At 42.0% G+C, this 23,679-nt stretch overlaps 1 protein-coding gene across 1 annotated transcript in view; it reads left to right on the forward strand.

Moving 5' to 3' along the window:
- INSR (insulin receptor) overlaps positions 1-11,464 on the forward strand; it is a 274,711-nt gene extending 263,247 nt beyond the window's left edge. The window contains exons 20-21 of the mRNA XM_063914392.1: positions 10,183-10,317; positions 10,410-11,464. Coding sequence (XP_063770462.1) covers positions 10,183-10,317; positions 10,410-10,734 — 460 coding nt within the window. The 3' untranslated portion in view covers positions 10,735-11,464. The remainder of the gene's footprint in view (positions 1-10,182; positions 10,318-10,409) is intronic.
- Positions 11,465-23,679: the final 12,215 nt, after the last annotated feature.

Here is a 23,679-nt window from a genome sequence, read left to right on the forward strand (position 1 = left end):
CCGAAGAGCTGATTTTTTTGGTATTTTCACCAGGCATGTCAACGGCCCTATTCCTCCCACGGACAACAGGTGTCTCCCCGGGTGCCTGACTTAAACAAACCACCTCACCATCAGAATCCTCCTTGTCAATTTCCTCCCCAGCGCCAGCAACACCCATATCCTCCTCATCCTGGTGTACTTCAACACTGACATCTTCAATCTGACTATCAGGAACTGGACTGCGGGTGCTCCTTCCAGCACTTGCAGGGGGCGTGCAAATGGTGGAAGGCGCATGCTCTTCACGTCCAGTGTTGGGAAGGTCAGGCATCGCAACCGACACAATTGGACTCTCCTTGTGGATTTGGGATTTGGAAGAACGCACAGTTCTTTGCGGTGCTTTTGCCAGCTTGAGTCTTTTCAGTTTTCTAGCGAGAGGCTGAGTGCTTCCATCCTCATGTGAAGCTGAACCACTAGCCATGAACATAGGCCAGGGCCTCAGCCGTTCCTTGCCACTCCGTGTGGTAAATGGCATATTGGCAAGTTTACGCTTCTCCTCCGACAATTTTATTTTAGATTTTGGAGTCCTTTTTTTACTGATATTTGGTGTTTTGGATTTTACATGCTCTGTACTATGACATTGGGCATCGGCCTTGGCAGACGACGTTGCTGGCATTTCATCGTCTCGGCCATGACTAGTGGCAGCAGCTTCAGCACGAGGTGGAAGTGGATCTTGATCTTTCCCTAATTTTGGAACCTCAACATTTTTGTTCTCCATATTTTAATAGGCACAACTAAAAGACACAGAGGTAGCTACAGCCGTGGACTACCGTACTGTGTCTGCTGCTAATATAGACTGGATGATAATGAGATGAAATCAATATATATATATATAATATCACACTAGTACTGCAGCCGGACAGGTATATAATATATATTTATTATGTACTAATGACTGATGACGGACCTGCTGGACACTGTCAGCTCAGCAGCACCGCAGACTGCTACAGTAAGCTACTATAGTAGTATGTATCAAGAAGAAAGAAAAAAAAAAAACCACGGGTAGGTGGTATACAATTATGGATGGACCAGCGACTGCCGACACAGAGGTAGCTACAGCCGTGGACTACCGTACTGTGTCTGCTGCTAATATAGACTGGATGATAATGAGATGAAATCAATATATATATATATATATATATATATATATAATATCACTAGTACTGCAGCCGGACAGGTATATAATATATATTTATTATGTAATGACTGATGACGGACCTGCTGGACACTGTCAGCTCAGCAGCACCGCAGACTGCTACAGTAAGCTACTATAGTAGTATGTATCAAGAAGAAAGAAAAAAAAAAAAACCACGGGTAGGTGGTATACAATATTATATATATATTATATACAATTATATATATATATTATATATATTAAACTGGTGGTGATTATTATAAACTGGTGGTCAGGTCACTGGTCACACTATCAGCAACTTGCAAGTAGTACTCCTAAGCAGACAATCACAATATATATTATACTGGTGGTCAGTGTGGTCACAATGGCAGTGTGGCACTCTGGCAGCAAAAGTGTGCACTGTACGTTATATGTACTCCTGAGTCCTGCTCTCAGACTCTAACTGCTCCCCACTGTCAGTGTCTCCCCCACAAGTCAGATATACATTATACAGTCACACTATCTATCTATCACTTCAGCAAGTAGTAGTACTCCTCCTAAAGTACTCCTCCTAATGCTCCCCAAAATTACTACTGTGTCTCTCTCTACTCTAGTCTCACTCTCTATAAACGGAGAGGACGCCAGCCACGTCCTCTCCCTATCAATCTCAATGCACGTGTGAAAATGGCGGCGACGCGCGGCTCCTTATATAGAATCCGAGTCTCGCGATAGAATCCGAGCCTCACGAGAATCCGACAGCGGGATGATGACGTTCGGGCGCGCTCGGGTTAACCGAGCAAGGCGGGAAGATCCGAGTCGCTCGGACCCGTGTAAAAAAACATGAAGTTCGTGCGGGTTCGGATTCCGAGGAACCGAACCCGCTCATCTCTACTGCTTAGTTTGCTGTCTATGAGGACACCTAAGTCCTTTTCCAGTACAGAATCCCCTAATTTTACCCCATTTAGTAGGTAGGTGTTATTTTTGTTCTTGTTACCACAGTGCATTACCTTACACTTGTCTGTATTGAAGCGCATTCTCCATTTCGCTGCCCAAGCTTCTAATTTAACTAAGTCGTTCTGAAGCGACTCAGCATCCCCCTCCGCATTTATAACTTTACACAATTTGGTATCATATGCAAAAATTGACACCATGCTCTCTAGACCTTCTGTTAGGTCGTTAATGAAAATATTGAACAATAGCGGTCCTAATACTGAGCCTTGCGGCATACCACTTAGCACTTCAGTCCAAGTTGAAAAAGATCCATTAACCACAACGCGCTGCTCCCTATTATCTAACCAGTTTTTGACCCAAGTGCATATTGTGCACCCTTCCTTCCCTCAGCTACACCTGCTCCGAAGAAACCCCTTTTCTTCAGTTATGTCACAGTCCTTTCGGCCTAACAAGCCCAGAAAGGCAAAGCCATCCAACACCTTCTTTCGGGGAGGTTGGCCCAAGTTCAAGAAACCTGCGGCTGCAGGTTCCCAGGAACAGAAACCTGCTTCAGGCACACCAAAGTCCTCTGCATGACGGTGGACTGCACGCCCCGGAGGTGGGGCCGGCGGGAGCGAGACTTAGACATTTCAATCATCTCTGGGTGTCCTCCGGCCTGGACCCCTGGGTGCAAGTTATTGTGTCCCAGGGGTACAGGCTAGAATTTAAAAATCTCCCTCCTCACCGATTTTTCAGATCAGGCTTGCCAGCTATGCTGGCAAACAGGAATGTCCTGCAAGCAGCAGTCCAGAAGTTGGCGGAGGCACAGGTCATTGTGCCAGTACCACCTCACATGCAGAACAAAGGTTACTATTCGAACGTTTTCGTGGTACCGAAACCGGATGTTTCGGTCAGGCCCATTCTGAACTTAAAATCACTAAACCCCCTTCTGAAGGAGTTCAAGTTCAAAATGGAGTCTCTAAGGTCAGTGATATCCGGTTTGGAGGAGGGGGAATTCCTAGTATCTCTGGATATCAAGGATGCGTATCTCCACATTCCGATTTGGCTGCCGCATCAAGCTTATCTGTGATTTGCACTGTTGGACTGTCACTTTCAGTTCCAGGCCCTCCCATTCGGTCTCTCCACAGCACCGAGGGTATTCACCAAGGTAATGGCGGAAATGATGATTCTCCTCCGCAGACAGGGGGTGAACATAATTCCGTATCTGGACGATCTGCTGATAAAGGCATCGTCCCGGGAGAAGCTGTTACGGTCCATAGCATTCACGACTCAGCTTCTCAGAAAACATGGTTGGATCCAGAATCTTCCACAGTCGCATTTGGAACCAAATGGTTGTCCTTTCTGGGAATGATACACGACACGGAGGTGCAGAGGGTGTTTCTCCCAGTGAAAATGGCGTTGGTGATTCAAACGATGGTCCGGGATGTCTTGAAGCCAGCCCGGGTGTCAATTCATCAGTGCATTCACCTTCTGGGGAAGATGGTAGCCTCTTACGAGGTCCTGCAGTACGGGAGGTTTCACGCTCTGTCCTTCCAACTGGATCTCCTAGACAAGTGGTCGGGATCCCATCTACACATGCACCAGAGAATTAGTCTGTCGCCAAAGGCCAGGATTTCACTCCCCTGGTGGCTGCAATTATCTCACCTTCTGGAGGGCCGCTGGTTCGGGATTCAGGACTGGATCCTTCTAACCACGAATGTAAATCTCTGGGGCACAGTCACTCAAGGGGAAACCTTCCAAGGAAGGTGGTCAAGTCTGGAAGCCGGCCTGCCGATAAACATTCTAGAACTAAGAGCCATCTACAACGGTCTCCTCCAAGCGGCCCATCTTCTGAGAAATCGGACCATTCAAGTGCAGTCGGACAATGCGACAACAGTGGCTTACATAAACCGACAGGGCAGAACGAAGAGCAGAGCTGCTATGGCAGAGGTGACAAGAATGATCCTCTGGGCAGAAAGCACGCATTGTCGTTGTCGGCAATCTTCATTCCAGGAGTAGACAACTGGGAAGCGGACTTCCTCAGCAGACACTATCTCCATCCAGGGGAGTGGGGTCTCCATCCGGAGGTGTTCAAGGAGGTAACAGATCTTTGGGGCGTACCCCAGATCGACATGATGGCCTCTCGTCTCAAGAAGAAGCCTTGGTGGTATTGTTCCAGGTCGAGGGACCCGCAAGCAGTGGCTGTGGATGCCCTAGTGACTCCGTGGGTGTTCCAGTCGGTGTACGTGTTTCCTCCTCTTCCACTTATCCCAAGAGTTCTAAAGCTCATAAGGAGAACCCAAGGTTCAAGCGATCCTCATTGCTCTGGACTGGCCAAGAAGGTCTTGGTACGCGGTTCTTCTGGATCTACTGCAAGAAGAGCCGAGGCGTCTTCCTCTTTGGGAGGATCTGCTGCAGCAGGGGCCGTTCGCCTATCAAGACTTACCGCGGCTACGTTTGACAGCATGGAAGTTGAACGCCTGATACTAGCTCGGAAGGGCATTCCGAACAAGGTTATTCCTACCCTAATACAGGCTAGGAAAGGAATAACGTCTAAACATTACCATTGCATTTTGAAAAAATATGTATCTTGGTGTGAGTCCAAGAAATTTCCTGGGGTGGAGTTTCAACTGGGACGGTTTCTCCTCTTCTTACAAGCTGGTGTGGATATGGGCCTAAAGTTGGGATCTGTGAAGGTCCAGATTTCAGCCCTATCCGTTTTCTTCCAAAAAACAATTGGCTGCGATCCCTGAGGTTCAGAACTTTTTGAAGGGAGTTCTGCACATCTAACCTCCCTTTGTACCTACGGCTCCTTGGGACCTTAACGTGGTGTTGCAGTTCCTCCAATCGGACTGGTTCGAGCCTCTACAGGAGGTTAAAGTCAAATTTCTTACGTGGAAAGCTGTCACTTTGTTGGCTTTAGCTCCTGCTAGACGTGTGTCGGAGTTGGGGGCTTTATCGTGTAAAAGCCCATACTTGATTTTCCACGAAGATAGAGCTGAGCTCCGGACACGTCAGCGGTTTCTTCCGAAGGGTGTGTCTGCATTTCATATCAACCAACTTATTGTGGTGCCAGTGGCTACTGACTCCTCAATTTCATTAAAGTCCTTGGATGTTGTAAGGGCTTTTAAAATCTATGTGAAGAGGACTGCTCATCACAGGAAATCCGGACTCTGTTTGTCCTGTATGATCCCAAGAAATTTGGGTGTCCTGCTTCTAAGCAGACGATCTCTCGCTGGATCAGGTTCACTATCCAGCATGCGTATTCTATGGCAGGATTGCCGTGTCCTACGTCTGTCAAGGCCCACTCTACACGTAAGGTGGGGTCTTCCTGGGCGGCTGCCCGGGGTGTGTCTGCGTTGCAACTTTGCCGAGCAGCAACTTGGTCTGGGTCGAACACGTTTGCAAAGTTCTACAAGTTCAATACTTTGGCCTCTGATGATCTGAAGTTCAGTCAATCAGTTCTGCAGGAGCCTCCGCGCTCTCCCTCCCGTTCTGGGAGCTTTGGTACATCCCCATGGTACTAATATGGACCCCAGCATCCTCTAGGACGTAAGAGAAAATAGGATTTTGGTTAACTACCGGTAAATCCTTTTCTCGTAGTCCGTAGAGGATGCTGGGTGCCCGCCCAGCGCTTCGTTTTCCTGCAATTGTTATCTGGTTTATTACAACGTTGTTTTTAGTTAAGTACTGCGTTGTTTACTTGGTAAGTAATGTTCTCGGCTAGCGGTGGGCTGAACTAAGCATTCATGTGAGGTTACAGCATGTTTTGGAGACATGGCCAGTATAAATATATTCAGTAGCTCCGGTGCCATTACGGGGGGCGGAACTACATCTGAGCGGACTCAGCGGCATTTTGGCGCCTTCCTCTGCATAAGCAGCAGCAGCCTCATACAGCTCCTCCGGCCTCTGACACACGCTGGATCACTGGTACCGGGTGTAGTTTAGGGGGAGAGCCGCTATTTCTGCACATTACTTATTCCTAAAGGGGAAATCATTGTAAACAAACAGTTTTCACTTATATAAAAACGCTGACCGCCTCACTGAGGTTCTCTAGCGTTGGGTGTGCTGGTGCCTTCTCTTACTTTTGTGTCTCCTCTCACATGCAGTAGGGCAGGCTTGCATTGGAGAACGGTCTGTGTTGTATGTGTATTGTTGTGTGTTACTTTTCATCATGGTAAAACACAAGTTATGTAGTATGTGTAACACCAGATTCTCCCCACTCTCATCTGTTTCCATTTCATGTGAGCAGTGTAGTCAGTCCTCAAAAAATGTCGAGGAGAATGTTGGGGAGGGCCACGAGCTCATCTGGCTGGGGGCTATCAAAACTATGATGTCTGATATGTCATCTCAGCTCACTGCAAATGCCCACAAAACATAAGAACTGCAACAAGCAGTAGCAGATCTAGCCGCCAGGGCTGATGTTCCCCCCCCCCCTCTCTACTGCAGGTCCACATAAACGTGCTTTCCCTGCACTTCTATCAGATTCTGATGATGATATACAGGATGGTGGGGACTATGTGGATCCCATAGGTGGGGATTCCACTCTTGCACAGGGTATTGAACCCCTTATTTTAGCTATAAGGGATGTGCTAAAGCTCCCCTTAGAGGACGCTGCAAATCAGCAGTCGTTTTTCCTCCTTCAAGACAAACTGACTGTCACATTTCCTGATTCTAAAGAGCTAGATGATTTATTTAAGCTAGCCTGGAAAAATCGTTTTTTTGCATACATTCCCCTTTCTGGGAAGAATCTCCGGCTGTAGACGTCTGTCTCTCACCTCTCTAAGAAGGCGGTACTCACGGCTCTGGGCTCCTTTACAGTAAATGACCCGGGGGATAGAAAAATTGAGACCACACTGAAATCTATCTATATTGCTGCAGGTATATCTCAAAGACCGGTCATTGCAGGTTGCTGGATGACGCATGCAATTCATTCCTGGGCTACTCAAATTCAGGAGGGTCTCTCGGGTGACATGACCCTGGTTATTACGGTAACTTTCCTAAAACGTATTCCGGACATGGCAAGAGTCCTCTGTGACTCCCTAAAGGAGATTGGCAATATTAATGCTAGGACTACTGCTATGGCTCAGCACGCAGAGCCATATGGTTGCGTCAGTGGGTTGCAGTCGCTGACTCCAAACGCAATGTGGAATCTCTTTCCTTTACAGGTGAATGGCTCTTCGGAGGCAAATTGGACGCATGGATCTCCAAAGTTACTGCTGGGAAATCCACGTTTCTTTCCTCGGGGGCTCCGCCTGCTAGACGTACCTACCCGGGACCGTCATTTTGGTCCACCAGATTTCGATCTAGAGCCAAAGGTGCATCCAATGCAGCTAGAGGCACCAGACGTAAACCTAAGAAACCAGCCGTTGCCGGCTCTCAGGAACAGAGCACCAGTTCAGCTTCCGCAAAAACCTCAGCATGACGGTGCCCGCCCACCCCTGGAGGATCTCGAGGTGGGAGCTCGGTTACGTCACTTCAGTCACATCTGGGAAAGTTCCTTCCTTTCCTGCAGGAAATGCAAGAGCACTGTCCACAATCTTCATTCCGGGAGTGGACAGCTGGGAAGCAGACTTCCTGAGTCGTCACGATCTCCACCCAGGGGAGTGGGGCCTACATCCTCAGGTGTTTCAACAGATCATCGACAGGTGGGGTTGGCACCAGATTGACATGAGGGTGTCTCACCTCAACAAGAAACTTTGCTGCTATTGCTTGTGAACCAGAGACCCTCAGGCATGCGCAGTGGATGCACTGACGTCGCCTTGGCCTTACTAGCGGGTCTACGTATTTCCTCCGATTACGTTGATCCCAAAGGTGCTGAAGAGGATCCGGCATCAAGGAGTACAAGAAATTCTGCTTGCCCTGGAGAGTGTGGTACATGGATCTTCTGGGCATGTCCATAGAAGACCCTTGGCCTCTGACAGTAAGAAAGGATCTTCCTCAGCAAGGTTCGTTCATGTACCTGGACTTACAGGGGCTTCGTTTGACGGCATGGAAGTTGAGCGGAACATCTTGGCTCACAAGGGACTTTCCAAAAAGGTCATTGCCACTATGGTGCAAGCCAGGAAACCTGTGACGTCAAAACATTATCATAATACCTGGCAGGGAGATATGTCTCCTGGTGCGAGGAATGCACATTTCCATCTGCCGAATTCCACTTCAGTAGATTCCGTCATTTCCTCCAGGCTGGAGTGGATAAAGGCTTACGTCTGGGATCCATTTAGGTCCAGATTTCAGCTCTTTCAATCTTCTTCCAAAAGAAGTTGGCTATGCTTCCTGAAGTTCAGACCTTCTTGCAAGGGGTGCTTCACATACAACCTCCGTTTGTGCCGCCTACGGCACCTTGGGATGTGGATGTGGTGTTACGATTTCTGCAGTCCTCCTGGTTTGAACCTCTAGAACGGTGGAAGACAATTACCTCACATGGAAGACTGTGATGTTATTTGCCCTGCCTTTAGCTAGGCGTGTCTCGTATTTGAGGGCCTTATCGTGTAAGAGTCTTGGTCTTTTGCAAGAACATAGCGGAGCTCAGGACTAGACAGCAGTTCGTGCCGAAGGTAGTCTCCACGTTTCATTTGAATCAGTCTATTGTGATCCCGTCAGTTCTGGCACTTCTGCCCCTCCGGAGGCATTGAATGCGGTGCGAGCCTTGAAGATCTATGTCAAGAGGACGGCTCGGATCAGAAAGACGGATTCCTTGTTCATTCTGTATGATGCACAGAAAAAGGGTCGAAGCAGTCCATTGCTTGTTGGCTTCGGCTTACTATCCATCAGGCCTATGTGTCGGCAGCCTTACCTGTTCAACAGTCTCTGAAGGCCCACTCTAGAAGATCGGTGGGGTTTTCCTGGGCGGCTGCCCGTGGTGTCTCGGCCCTGCAACTGTGCCGAGCCGCTACCTCGTCGGGGGAGAATACTTTTGTGAAGTTCTACAAGTTTGATACCCTGGCCAAAGAGGAAACCCACTATGGGCAGGCGGTGCTGCAGATGTCTCTGCACGTTCCCGCCCATTCTGGAAGCTTTGGGACATCCCCATCGTACTAATGTGTCCCCAATATCCCTTATGGATGCTAGAGAAAATAGGATTTTAAATACCTACCAGTAAATTATTTTCTCGTAGTCCATAAGGGATATTGGGCGCCTGCCTCTGTGTGGTGACTTTCTGCAGGTTCTCTGTTATGTGTTACCTGTTCAGCCGTTGCTGTTTATTTTGCCAGATGTTGCTGGCCCAGTTATGTTATGGTGTGCTGGTGTGTAAATCTCACCACACTTATTGTTATGTTCTTTCTCTCAAGTATGTAATTTCTCCTTTGGGCACTGTTTTACCTATAACTGCCTGTGGGAGGGGGCATAATGGGGAGGGGCCAGCACACCCAGTTGATGAAATTTAAAGTGCACTGGCTCCTTTGGACCCCGTCTATACCCATCGTACTAATGTGTCCCCAATATCCCTTATGGACTACGAGAAAAGGATTTACCGGTAGGTATTTAAAATCCTATTTTTTCGTGCCCAAGTAGTACCTCTGCTATATGCTATACATACCTAATGCATTGAAACAACATTCTTAGAAAATCATTTGCAAAACATATGTGCTTCTATTCCTTTTGTCTCTTGATAGTCATGATTCATTGCTCTAAACTGAATACTATTAACAATAAAGACTCTAAAGTTCAGTAAAGTCTGTAAAATATTGGGGGTCATTCAGATGTGATCGCTGCTGTGTATTTTCAGGTACTAACTGCGCATGCACGTTCGTCGGACAACAAAGGGCAGCGACGAGATGGTGCGAAAAATTTGTGTTATCGCACTATAGGAGTAAGTCCTGGGCTGCGCAGATACTGCACAAAGTGGATTTTAGCAGCTGGGCGTACACATAGGAACACATACTTGCACGGCGAATATACACTCCCTCTGGAGGCAGCGACTTTCGGAATGCAGGACACCAAAATTAGCAGCCTAGCGATCAGATCTGAATGACCCCCATTGTTAGAACAATTTCCTATGGACAAGTGTAAACATTTTATAAACTGTACTTAGACAATATAATATACAATACAGTAAGACAAATTATTGAAACTACAGTCTCCTTTCTCCTTTATCGCAGGTCCTTTGGCGTAGTGCTTTGGGAAATAACAAGTTTGGCTGAACAACCCTATCAAGGGTTATCGAATGAGCAAGTACTCAAGTTTGTTATGGACGGTGGTTCCCTTGAACAGCCAGACAACTGTCATCATAGACTGTAAGTTTCGAAGCATAAAAAGCTGTAAATAAGTGATGCATCACTGGAGAATACATCTGATACTCAAAACACTTTGTCTTTATCTTTTACAGTCACAGTATGATGCAGATGTGCTGGCAATATAATCCCAAGATGCGGCCTACTTTCTTGGAGATCATCGATATGCTAAAGGATGACATCCATCCAAGTTTCCATGAGTTGTCTTTCTATTACAGTGATGAAAACAAACCACCTGAGACAGATGATCTGGAGATAGATTTTGAAAACATGGAAAGCACCCCTCTCGACCCATCTTCTAGCTCCCTTCGGGAGGACGGACGAGGAAACCTCTATGAGGAACACATACCCTACACTCACATGAACGGGAGTAGGAAAAACGGACGCATTCTATCTCTGCCGCGTTCCAGCCCATCCTAACACACAAAGCCCACCCCTCTGAAACTACAACTATCCTCCGTCAAATCTCAGGACAGAACTTTACCCATGGCTAGAACATCAAACCGCCAACACCCTCTTCAGGTTTTGAATGTTTCATTGTCCCATCGGGTTCTTGACTTTATAGTCTTGTGTTTGTTTTTTTGTTTTGTTTTCTTTGGTTGTTTTATTTTTGACAGGCTGACTATAGGCGAAACTGTGAACATACATAGCAAGGGAGGAAACTCCATTCTACTCACCTACACTTTATTGCCTATTTATTTCCAGTGGCTTTTTACTAGCAAGGTAAAGGTGTGCAATGCTTACAGGAGTATGAGGAGCAAATACATCTGGATTACTTTAAAGCACACACAACAAAACTTAATAAAACTGTTGCTCTTGAAGAAGGCAAAATGCAAAGCTATACCTTTTTATATGTGTAAGGGATCAAGGTTCAATGTAGACCTTGATGTTTGTGGAGCTGTCCAGGTTGAGAGCATTGGGAGCTTTTCTATAAAATGATTTGGGAAAACGACTTGCAGAAATGAAGAAATTCTGTAAAAAGACCAGCAAGGAGTACCTCACGTGGACTGTTTGATAAGGTGAAGTACATGTGCCCCTGACATGTTGCCCCACATTCTAATCATTGTCATGAACTGCTGAGTTTTCCCACAAGAAACATAACACTTGTTGAACTTTCAACTTGATGCATAAACTGTGCTCTTTAATCATATTCCCTCTGCGACAATAGCGTTTGATTTCCTGTTCGTCACCAAGTGGTTATGGATATCAAAGGTGATGGTGGGGCGAGTTTTGCTCGTAAAAGCCGAAACAAAGTTTGAAATAGTTGATATTTTGTTTGTTAGGTATTTTCTTAATCAGACCAAAAAGAGCAGTCTCTGGCTATTCACTTTTCTCCACATCACAACCTAAGTACTTGTGTACTATGAATATTATTTTTTACTCCAATAGCAACTGGGATTGGGCAAAGTAATTGATTTTATATATATATATATATATATATATATATATATATATATATATATATATATATATATATATACATACATACACCAATACTCCTACAAGTAATATACATTTTATTAATGTCAATTTTTTTGTGGAGTATTTTTTCTCCCCCGTATCAGTCACTAACCATGTCTGTGGTTTCTGTAAAACCTTTTTAAAATCGTGTTTCTTGCCTGAGAAGCTTTCTGTAACAATTACAACTAATATATAGCCGATGCTTTTTTTTCTCATATGTTTGATATACTTTTAATAGGATCTTTGTTGGTCGGAAATTCCCTAATACAAACTCTAATTAGTGGTCAAATTATTTTGTTTTCAAAATCAAGTTTTATGAAAAATATATATATTTTATTTGATATTTTTCATTATTAAAGCCTGCATGAGAAATATATTATTCCCATGAAACAAAATATGCAGTGTAACGAAAGGTAAATCCAAGGTAATCCCTTCGCTTTATGGCATTTTACTTTGATCTCTCCCCACACTCAGTAAATTCATTACTGAACAAAGTGCAATTGTAGATTTGTAGTAAACGTTATTTTCATTGATACACTATAGATGAGTTTTGATACACGTGTATCAGAGCTCAACACCACTTCCTAAAACATTGTGTATTATAATCCATGGTAGACTTGTATAATTTTCCCCCAGTAAGGTCTCAGTTTGGTATGATCAGTTCCTTGTATAAGAACATAGGACTTCCACCTCTATTTCCTGTTTATTTGTCAATAACCTCTCCATTCAGCTTCCCTTTGCTGCACTGTATAAACTACTAATTAGATCCTCCTGTTGACCTTTTGTAATATCTCCCAGTTATGCTTTGCTCCATTAATTTTTTATTCTGTACCATTAGCTATTGGTGTATATAACTTCTACATGTGTATATTCTTTCATCCTGAAACTTAACGGCCTGAGATAATAGAATTCAAGTCGTTCCTTTTACTATTTAGACAGAACTGTATATTCTGTAGATCCATATGACCTCATACAAACAATTATATCTCTACATAATGGTCTTATAGCTATTTAAGCCACAAACCTTTTGTTTGATTTATGGAACCTGTGAGATTTCAGCAAGTACGCCACAAAATGTAAAGTGCCAATCAATTACGCTCTAAGGCTGGTTTGACCTTACAACGGAATGCCATAATAAGTTTTGTCAAACTTGCCGACATCTTGCTGGTTCCGTTATTTCCACCTCTGTTCTATTATCTTGCTTTATCACTCATATCCCATTATTTAATTCCTTTGTTTTATTTATACATATGCTTGCATATAAAATTACTTCAGGTCACTTGCTGTACTTTTACACAGTCATTTTCTTTTTAGGAAACATGAGGAATATGACGTCAAGTTAATTTCATAATGAGGTTATAGTGGTTGTACTCAAAAGCTAAAGGGGTTAGAATGAGCAGAGTGCTGCCTTGCGCAGCTGCCTCAAATTTCTATTGATGTCTCATGACTCCCGAACCTTAAAGACCCAACCACGGGTTGTGACAAAGCTTGATGGGTTAACTGACAAAACAACGGTATAATTTCCTCTGTATGGTTTCTATTACACGTTCTTCAGATTGTATTGTGTTAACACTACCAACTTTGCTCCAAAAAATATAGTTTACGGGCCATATAAATGACAATCTAGCAGGTAATACACAAGGGGGAGTTTCAACTTTCCCTTATAGCCATTGTCACAGCCCCTTATAGGCAACTCTTACTTACACACACATTTAAATTAAATACTTTACTTCTAAATTCCACTGCTCTTTGGGGGCCTGATTGTAGCAGCAAATTTGTTAGCAGTTGGGCAAAACCATGTGCACTGCAGGTGGGGCAGATATAACATTTGCAGAGAGTTAGATTTGGGTGTTTTTTTTTGTTTCTGTGCAGGGTAAATACTGACTGCTTTATTTCTACACTGCAATTTAGATTGCAGATTGAACACATCACACCCAAATCTAACACTCTCTGCACGTTATATCTGCCCCCCTGCAGTGCACATGGTTTTGCCCAACTGCTAACAAATTTGCTGCTACGATCAACTCAGAATTACCCCCTTTGCTAGTCTTTTTATATGCAAGTCCCAGTATTTCATAACCTCTGTCATACTATTTCACAGTGCCTACAAACTATACTTCAGAGTCCTAACCTATCCTTTTAATTTAACTCTCCCTGGCATATTGAAAGTTGGAAAATACCTTTGTAATCTCTGAAAAAAATAAAAATAAGAAAAAAATAAATAAAACACTACATGTTTAGTGAAAATGGGAGAAAAAAAATACAAAAGTATATATTGGCAGGTTACTTTTTTTGTAATTCAAGAGATTTTTCTTAAGAGAAAATTGTATTTATTTTAATATAATGAAGATCACTGTACAGACACTTAATTAGCGTTCATAGTAAAGAAATATATATATCTCATTTCTCTTTCTATACGTATATATATATGATAAGCGCATGTACATTTTTATTAATGGATATGAGGCGTTGGAGGAGCGATTTATTTTTAATCTGTTTTTGTTAGCACACTATCTACCTCAGTATATTGTAAATGGATAAAAGTAACCCCTGCTGTGCTGGAAGACAAGGGGTTATATTATAGCACCTCGAGTTTTTCACAGTAACACCTCCCACCACCACCATGTGGGACTAAATAAAGAGTTGAATGAATCGGTTTTGGCTACGAGCACTCCACCATGTTATAATAATAGCTTCTATGATTTGGAAATCTTAATAACTATCTCCTGTTTGGATGAATAGAATTATGTATTTGAATTAGACGTGTATGATTTGTAATTTTTTTCCCCCTCATGTCTAGAGGTATGTCTCTTGCAAATTTCTGTCAGTAGCAATTTTATTTACTTTGGATATACTAGTGACCAGTATGAGGCAGTTGCTGTGATCATTAAGCACATTTGAAAAGTAGATGTCAAAGAGATGTTGCCTGGCTGTATGTTTTTACTACAGAAGGTGTCTAGGTGCTTACTTCAAACAGCTCCACAGTTATTCCACCATGGGTTTTTAATAATCTTATTGGTGGTTGGAATGGATTTTACGGTATTGTAGTGTTTTAAGAGTAAACACTGGTATGCCTGCTGTGTTTTTTTTCCCCCCCCAAAAAAACTCTGGAGGTAGTTTTAGCTCTTCTCATGTCAATTAAAATAATGTTAAGTGTTAGTAGTAATTTTACAATAATTTTTAATTCTACCAATGTGGCTGTAACTGGGCGCAGGATTGTGCTTAATTTCTGTGTGGGGACAATGTTGCACATACAGATATTTTGTAGAGATATGCTTCCTTACAAGTATGCATTCCATAGATAGTTGCTAAAGAGCACATTGTGCATACATATAGCTGTCGGGCCAATATGTCCCCAAACACTAAGTAAAACTTTAAAGGAAATATTGGCGCATATTCACACATTTGCATTAAAAACTGTCTTTTTGCAAATTCATGAACAGTGAAGTTCATTTTTGTGCAGATTATTTAAATTTTGAGTAGACTTTAAAAAGAAAAAACTAACATGAATTTAACAACTTGAATACTGATGTACATACTGTACACTCTATTCACATATTTTGGGGCTTAAATCTAAGTGTAGCTGCACACAAGTTTTAAAAAATTTTATTTATTTTTTTAATATGGATTCAAGACAAATGTTTGCTCTTCCGCAAACACAATCTTTCAGTGCACACCCATGCACTTTGTCTGAAATTGAGCCGCATCTGCACAAATAAAGACATAGGGCATCTCCAAAATGATATGCCTCAGCCATTTTGTCCTTCATAAATTACCTCCACAGTGTTTTAATGAGGAGGAAACACCTTTTATGAGCTAAATTCAATTTTGTGAACTTGACCCCTACCAGAAATATGATCTGAAAACATTTCCTCTTTATTTGACTAATAGGCTCATTAAAAGTAGCCTTTCAGGATGGGTTATTTTTATTATTCTTAACAATGCTCATTTTTATTAATTTAGGACGGTATCCAGGTAGCCATGGTAATTTGCCGCGGTTTATTGACACGCCCAAGGCCATTCTATTAGTCCTGATGCTGTCACTTTTCCAGCTTTTTGCGGACCCTATGTGTTTTTGGCTGATATGGGGTAATTTTTTCGCACAGAAAAAAGGGCTATAATTTGATGGCCAAGAATATGACCAATCAGCAAAAATCGCATTAAATACCTGTTGTTTTTTTTTTTGTGTGTGTGCAAAATTAGCCAAGATAATTGGATACCCCCCCTAACCCTGTAACTGGGTCCTGTTTTTCTGTAGTGAGATTGAACATGAAGGCACTTCTCTTGACCTTTTTTATTGTAATCATCTAAGATGCTGCACCCCCAACGCCTCTTTTAAATAAAAAAAAAAGTAAGAATCTTTACACCCTAATTTTTGATCTCCTAAACCAGGGGTGGGGGACCTGCGGCCCTCCAGCTGTTGAACTACACATCCCAGCATGCCCTGCAACAGTTTTAGCATGGCCAAATAGCAAAACTGTAGCAGGGCATACTGGTATGTGTAGTTCAACAGCTGGAGGGCCAAAGGTTCCCCATCCCTGTCCTAAACAGTATTACAAGATTTTTTTATATATATATTTTTTTTTAACCACTTTTTCCTGCTTCATCCATTACTTCTAAATGTAAATGAGAAGGGAGAATTGTATTTGTGTGAGCATTGCTAGAATTCTTACAGTAAACTAAATCTACATAATTTTAGATTTTTAGGACTACTAGCAGATTCACAACCAGTGAATTAAAATCTTAACTCGTTGAAAAAAGGGGGTGAAATCCTTATTGGCGCTTCTAGTGGACCGATTGCTGCCTTCTTAGTCCAACGGTGGACTTATCCCAGGTAGTCCAAAATATAGAACAAAGAGAATTGTGGCGGTGTGGACTAGATGGCGCTATCGCTCAAGCAGTGATGGTGAGTAGGAGAGTGCTAAACAAATACTTAGCTGTGCCGTATTCAGACGAATAGTCAAGGATATTCTGTGTCCAACCTTTGATGGAGAGCTCAACCGTATTCAAAAAATAAGAAATGAGAAAGAAGTATACAATGTGTAGTAATGTCACGTGGAACACATATTTTGTCATTTGTTCCACGTGACATTACTACACATTGTGTACTTCTGTCTCATTTCTTATTTTTTGAATACGGTTGAGCTCTCCATCAAAAATTGGACACAGAATATCCTTGACTATTCGTCTGAATACGGCACAGCTAAGTATGTATTTAGCACTCTCCTATTCACCATCACTGCTTGAGCGATAGCGCCATCTAGTCCACACCACCACAATTCTCTAAAATCTTAACTCCTTGAGATCTTTCCAAAAGTACATACGTTACGTCTTTCACATTAGCACCAGTGTAACCATTTTTGCTAATCTGATTCCTCCAACCGAGATTATTTTAGGATTTCTTGATAATCTAACTCACAGGTTCTCAAACTCTGTCCTCAGGACCCCACACAGTGCATGTTTTCCAGGTCTGCTCACAGAATCACAAGTGAAATATTTAGCTCCATCTGTGTATGTTTTAAATGTGTCAGTGAGTAATGAGTACACCTGTGCACCTGCTGGGTGACCTGCAATAAGTGAACTGTGTGGGGTCCTGAGGACCGAGTTTGAGAACCACTGATCTAAATGAAGTACTATCTTGGAAACCACTATGGTGATTCGATCATGTGAGGAATAAATGTTCAACATATACTGTTTGTGAGAAATGTACACTACCGGGCTATACATTAGCCCTGCAGAAGTAGTTTATTTATAAGTGCTCTGATGGTCAGGATTTTGTGGTTGAAAATCCTACATGATGAAATGAGTAGTCAATGATTGTGAGAAGCAGAGGATTTTTTTTTTTGTTACATCCAGCAGTTCCATTACGTGTGTGACCCCTTAGGTGCTAACCAGGGTCTTAGTGCAAAGAACAGCAAAACATTAAAGGGAAAGTATCATTGTATTTTCTGTCTTGTATTTTCTTATCCCCCAGATATCCGTAGCACTGCTTTCAGTTCAAGAGATGCAGACTGTTGAAATTTGTATTCTCCAGCACCTTTACCTGGAGAATTCTGTAATAAACCTGCAGATCTATTTTGGTTATATGACAGCACCTGTCCACTCTGGTAAATTTGTCTGAGGAGAGACTTCACCTACTTCACTGCATCTCAGGAACAAGTACTGTAGGTGGAGCCAATGATAGAACCTTTACCAGTTTGCTACTTAGGGGGAAAGCAATTAATAAAATACAAGGTAGTTTCCCTTTAAAGACACTAATAAGCACACAGTTACGATTATTAGCTGTGAGTCAGGATTTGGTTCTCATTTATTTTTTGTGTTTAATTATAAGGGTTCTTGTCTTTTTTTTTTTTTTTTTAATACATGCCATATATCTTGTTGTGCTCTGCTCCCTAAAATCTGTGAGTACCCCGGGGCAAGGATGGGATGGTGAATGGGGCAGGTCAGGGTATTGCATGAGCTAAATTCTGATGCCTCCATTTGAATGAATGTATACACTTTGCCAAGCAGCAGTACTTCCATGGATTGTCACTTCATGTCACTCTTCTATAGTGCAGATAATCTCTCAATGACTGCATTAAGAAAGCATCAACCATTATATTTTGATATAAAATGTTTTAAACAGAATTTGTAGAATATCAATATGTATTCTCTGAAGCTTGTCTTCAAAGTCACCAAGACAACAACTTCAGCCAACATTATTATTCAAGTTACAATCCACAATAATTTTAGTACTGCTGCTATTGAATTGATTGCATAAGGTACCCGGGAGCAAACTTCTTGCAGAGTTATGTTAAGTGCTTGTGTTGTTGCGGTATAATTAATGTGAATGTAATTATAATTATTTTTAAAAATGTTTGCGCCGGTTGATATTAGCTTATTAGAAAAGAGTAAAAAAAAACAAAAAAACTGATTACCTCTTGGATCTTTAATCAAATCTGCAGCAAAATGTTGCTACTTGTGCGTTTTCTATTGTCAAGCTGAGGTCACCTCTAACTTGATATAACCCCTTTTTGCTCTTATGAAAATATAGCACTTGGCCTATTCTCTGATTTATTAACCTCTATTACATGTTGCTTCTCTATAACAGGCCTTTATTGTCGAACCAAACTGTTTCTTCTCTATAGACTCCAACATTGTGTAAAAGTGGCTCCAAGCTATGCTGTTTTTCCAAGGAGTGCACTGTTTGTGTGTGTGTGTTTGTGTGATTTAATGTCAGGATGTTGTGTTTTTTTTAAATTCAGAATCTTTGTTCTATCCCTGTCAGAGAGCAGAACTATGTCCAGTGTAGTATTGTACTTTAATTAACTGCTTCCCCTTCCTGCCATGAGTCTAAATATTTAAAGATGCACCTTATGGGAAATGTTGCTTTCTCCCTTTCTTCTGCCCGTCACCCAAACCATAGTTTCAACTTCTTTTGCTATTGTTTGGCAGTAAATGCGTTACATCAGTGTATGTATATTACAGGGAGGTGCCACTAACCCTAAACAATATTTAAATGCCAAAACATCTGTGTTCACCATGTGAGCAGAGATGTCCTTTCATATTATTGACAGATTGAAGGTTCTAGATAGATGACTATTCATGTACCCAATACAGTCTGAGATTTTGGTGGCTAATTAGAACATTTAACATCTGATTTGACAGTAAATCATTGCTTGGACACAACATTACTACTGACTCCAATTGGGAATGTCCAGTTACTTGGAACAGACCGTAAATGCAGTCATTCATAATCTGGGGATGCAGTTGATATACCGGAGGTCACGATACCGATGCCGGAATCCCGACTGCTGACAATGCCGGCTAACGGGCTATTCCCACTTGTGGGTGTCCACGACACTCAGAGTGGGAATAGAATCTGTGGCGAGCCCGCAAGGTGCTCCATTGCACTCCCACCCCACCAGCAGATCCTGGGGTCGGGGTGCTGACCTCCGGGATCCCGACTGCTGGCACATCCGCCCCAACCCATGATTTGTGGTCATCATTTGAAAATTGTAGTTCTAAAACCTAGCTGTTTGTGTCTGACCAAATTTGGACATATCTGTAGACACTTTAGAAGGCCAGTTCTGCTCATATATGAACAACTGTAGCATGGCAGGCTGGCCAATTTTTAAATGCTTTTGATCAGTTGTTGTAATTTTCCATAGATAATAAGATATTACCTTTCAATCCAACCATGACACAAGTGTACATTTTTATGTCTTATTAGATGACATTGTGTACTAACTCATTGCACCTTTTACCATGTGCCCTCTCTGTTCTCTACAGTTCTTCACAAATCATCATCCGCAAAGGCCAGTTCTCATAAACTATTGGACAGATTAAACGGTGATACAAATTGTGGACATCTGGCCCTTTGACAGTTGATCGCAGTAAGCCACATGGGTGACTGCACAAGGAACTTAATCACATTCTCATAGGGCAGAGGTGATGTTTTTGACATTGTGTACATGCCATCACCATGGTCAATTTAGCTAACCATATCTGCCCATGTGTGGCCTGCTTAGCCTCCTCCGATCTCTTGATTAGTCTATTTAATGTCCATTATACTGAGTCATCACTACTGTTCCTTGTCTGGTCTATGGTGTTGTCCACGTGCTGCTACCAGTCCCTAGTACCCATAAACCATATGCTCTTCTACAACGTATATTTACACTTGGATGTTAACTAGGAATTTATCCGCTTTGTGATTGTTGCTGTCTGCCTCGTCTTACTCACTGCCTCCCGTAATTCTGCCTCTGTATTACTCTTTATGTGATCTGTTTATGTGAATTACATGGAAGATTTGTTCACTAACATGTTCAGTGTCAAGAGCATTAACATTGAATTAGTTACTTTAAATAACTGCAATGTTCCTGCTAATAACACATTTTTATGTCACTTTGTGTTTAACCTTTTCACTTTTTTGGTAGTAAAGGGGTTACTATTGTTTGCTGCTTTTTTGTACTCAACCCCTGAAAATGCTTTTTATGCTCTTTCCCTACCTACCTACCTACTCCCATCAAATACCTCATTTTAACTTTTCCTAGGCTGCCAGAGGAGCAATGTATGGTCTAACCCTATCCCTATCTGGCAGAGGAACAGTTAAAATTAAATTTAAGGATAATATATATCAATGTGCCATGGTTTATGAGATGGGAAATTTAAAAAATCCTAGACATAAATAATAATTAAAAATATAAAAATATGATTGAAAATGGAAAAAAGCGGTTTATTTTTTCAATGTTTTCATATTAGAGCTAAAACCTTCATGTACAGAAAATATCTTTGACTATTCAAAGGAAACATGCGGAGTGTAAATTATTCAAGAATTAACTGTTTATATAAAAAATTATGAAATAAATGTATCCAAGAGTATGCTCTTCTGATGTTGTTATTGCATGTATTCTAATCGAACGCTCACCGGCCAATGGAAATGGCAAGTTGCTTTTATTTTTTTAACTGACATACACGTGGTCTCACATTTTCTCTAGAATGCTCTATATGTAGGAGTACATGGAGGACTGCTTGTGATGCATCCACTATGCTTGATGATCTTTATGAGGTTTATGCAGAGATTCTCTCACCAAACACAGCATTGAATAATAAAACCAAATAGATCCACCTTGGTCTATTTTGTCCAAAGGACATTGTGCCAGAATATTTGTTTCCTAAAGAAGCAACTTTGCAAATCTAAGATTTACAACAATGCTACATAGATGGTTTTGATATTAAGAGGACACTTGTTACATTTTTAAGAGACTATGGTCAAATGTTGTCCCCCAGTCATGTGCAATTATTAACTGGTCAGAACTGCCCATGCTGCCTGTGTCTAATATGAATTGTGGTTGATTTAAACCATCTCCTTTCTTTTTCACTAAAAGTACCTGTCAGACTGACAAACTGTTCTAGTTTAGGCGGGCCATTCATCTAAGGCAGTGGTTCTCAAACTCTGTCCTCAGGACTCCACACGGTTCATATTTTCTAGGTCACCCAGCAGCTGCACTGTGTATCACCAACTGTCACATTTTAAAAATCTACAGGTGACCTACAAAACATGAACCGTGTGGGGTCCTGAGGACCGAGTTTGAGTACCTGTGATCTACGGGTTGATTTCCCAGGTCTGATCCGACCTGCTGAATGGCAGACTCGTGTGATCAGCGATTTGTTGGGAGATTGGCACAATACAGCATGTTAAAAATTGCAGACTCGCCGATACCAACAATTTTTAGTTTGGAATAGTTGAATCGAGGATTTACATTATTTTAGATGATATTGATACACTGACCAAGGCATCTGGATAACTCTTGAGTTGCACTCCTGATGCATGGGGTCCCTTTAGCGCCTTGATGTCAGATTAAATCTGCAGCTCACAAGTAGATATGTTGTAACTCCCCTAAATTCACAAGTACGAGGCAGAAGAGTTTATCAGTACATATATAGTGTATACACAATATCGTGTAACAGAACACAGGCCATAACTGTATGGTATATGTTCTGTTACACTATATAGTGCAATAACTTAAAAATTAAAGAGCAATACAAGAACATTGCACTGATGAATTAGGAAAAGCTCATGCATGATCAAAAACAAGAGTAGGCACACGCAATATACGGCTGAGACAAACCAATTAGTAAGGATTATAATGTAATGGCATGTATCTATAGCCTTGTAAAAATAACTTAAAGCTCCTCTGACCATCATACTTCATATATCATTCTAGAGGAAAGCATACATGGATCATAGTATTTGTGATTTTGACGTGTTCACTTAGTTGTGATTTATCATAGCCTGGCCTCATTTCCTAATCTAATCTCCATCTTCAGTTCTACTGCACGCACTCTGTATAGTATATTCACAACCTTTTATGATTCATTCAATACTATAAAAAGGAGATTTATGCTAAGAACTTACCTTTGTTAAATCTCTATCTGCGAGGTACACTGGGTTCCACAGGGATAACATTGGGGTGTAGAGTAGGATCTTGATCTGAGGCACCAACAGGCTAAAAGCTTTGACTGTTCAAGATGCTCAGCGCTGCCTCCTCTATAACCCCGCCTCCGTGCACAGGATCTCAGTTTTGTTAACCAGTCCAATGCAGTAGCAGGTAAAATAGACGACAACCGTTAGTAGCCACGTACACCACATTCTCACGACAGGAGAAGGTATCAGCGCTTAATGCCATACAAACCCAAAGAAGCTAAGTGCATCAGGGTGGACGCCCTATCAGGGTGGACGCCCTGTGGAACCCAGTTTACCTCGCAGAAAGATTTAACAAAGGTAAGTTCTTACCATAAATCTCCTTTTCTGTACACTGGGTTCCACAGGGATAACATCTGGGATGTCCTAAAGCAGTTCCTCATGGGAAGGGACGCACTGTAGCGGGCACAAGAACCCAGCGTCCAAAGGAAGCATCCTGGGAGGCGGAAGTATCAAAGGCATAGAACCTTATGAACGTGTTGACTGAGGACCCTGTAGCCGCCTTGCACAATTGTGTAATGTAATTATAATTATTTTTAAAAATGTTTGCGCCGGTTGATATTAGCTTATTAGAAAAGAGTAAAAAAAAAAACAAAAAAAACTGATTACCTCTTGGATCTTTAATCAAATCTGCAGCAAAATGTTGCTACTTGTGCGTTTTCTATTGTCAAGCTGAGGTCACCTCTAACTTGATATAACCCCTTTTTGCTCTTATGAAAATATAGCACTTGGCCTATTCTCTGATTTATTAACCTCTATTACATGTTGCTTCTCTATAACAGGCCTTTATTGTCGAACCAAACTGTTTCTTCTCTATAGACTCCAACATTGTGTAAAAGTGGCTCCAAGCTATGCTGTTTTTCCAAGGAGTGCACTGTTTGTGTGTGTGTGTGTGTGTGTGTGTGTGTGTGTGTGTGTGTGTGTGTGTGTGTGTGTGTGTG

This window comes from Pseudophryne corroboree, chromosome 1 (genome assembly GCF_028390025.1).
Source record: "Pseudophryne corroboree isolate aPseCor3 chromosome 1, aPseCor3.hap2, whole genome shotgun sequence".
Classification (NCBI taxonomy): Eukaryota; Metazoa; Chordata; class Amphibia; order Anura; family Myobatrachidae; genus Pseudophryne; species Pseudophryne corroboree.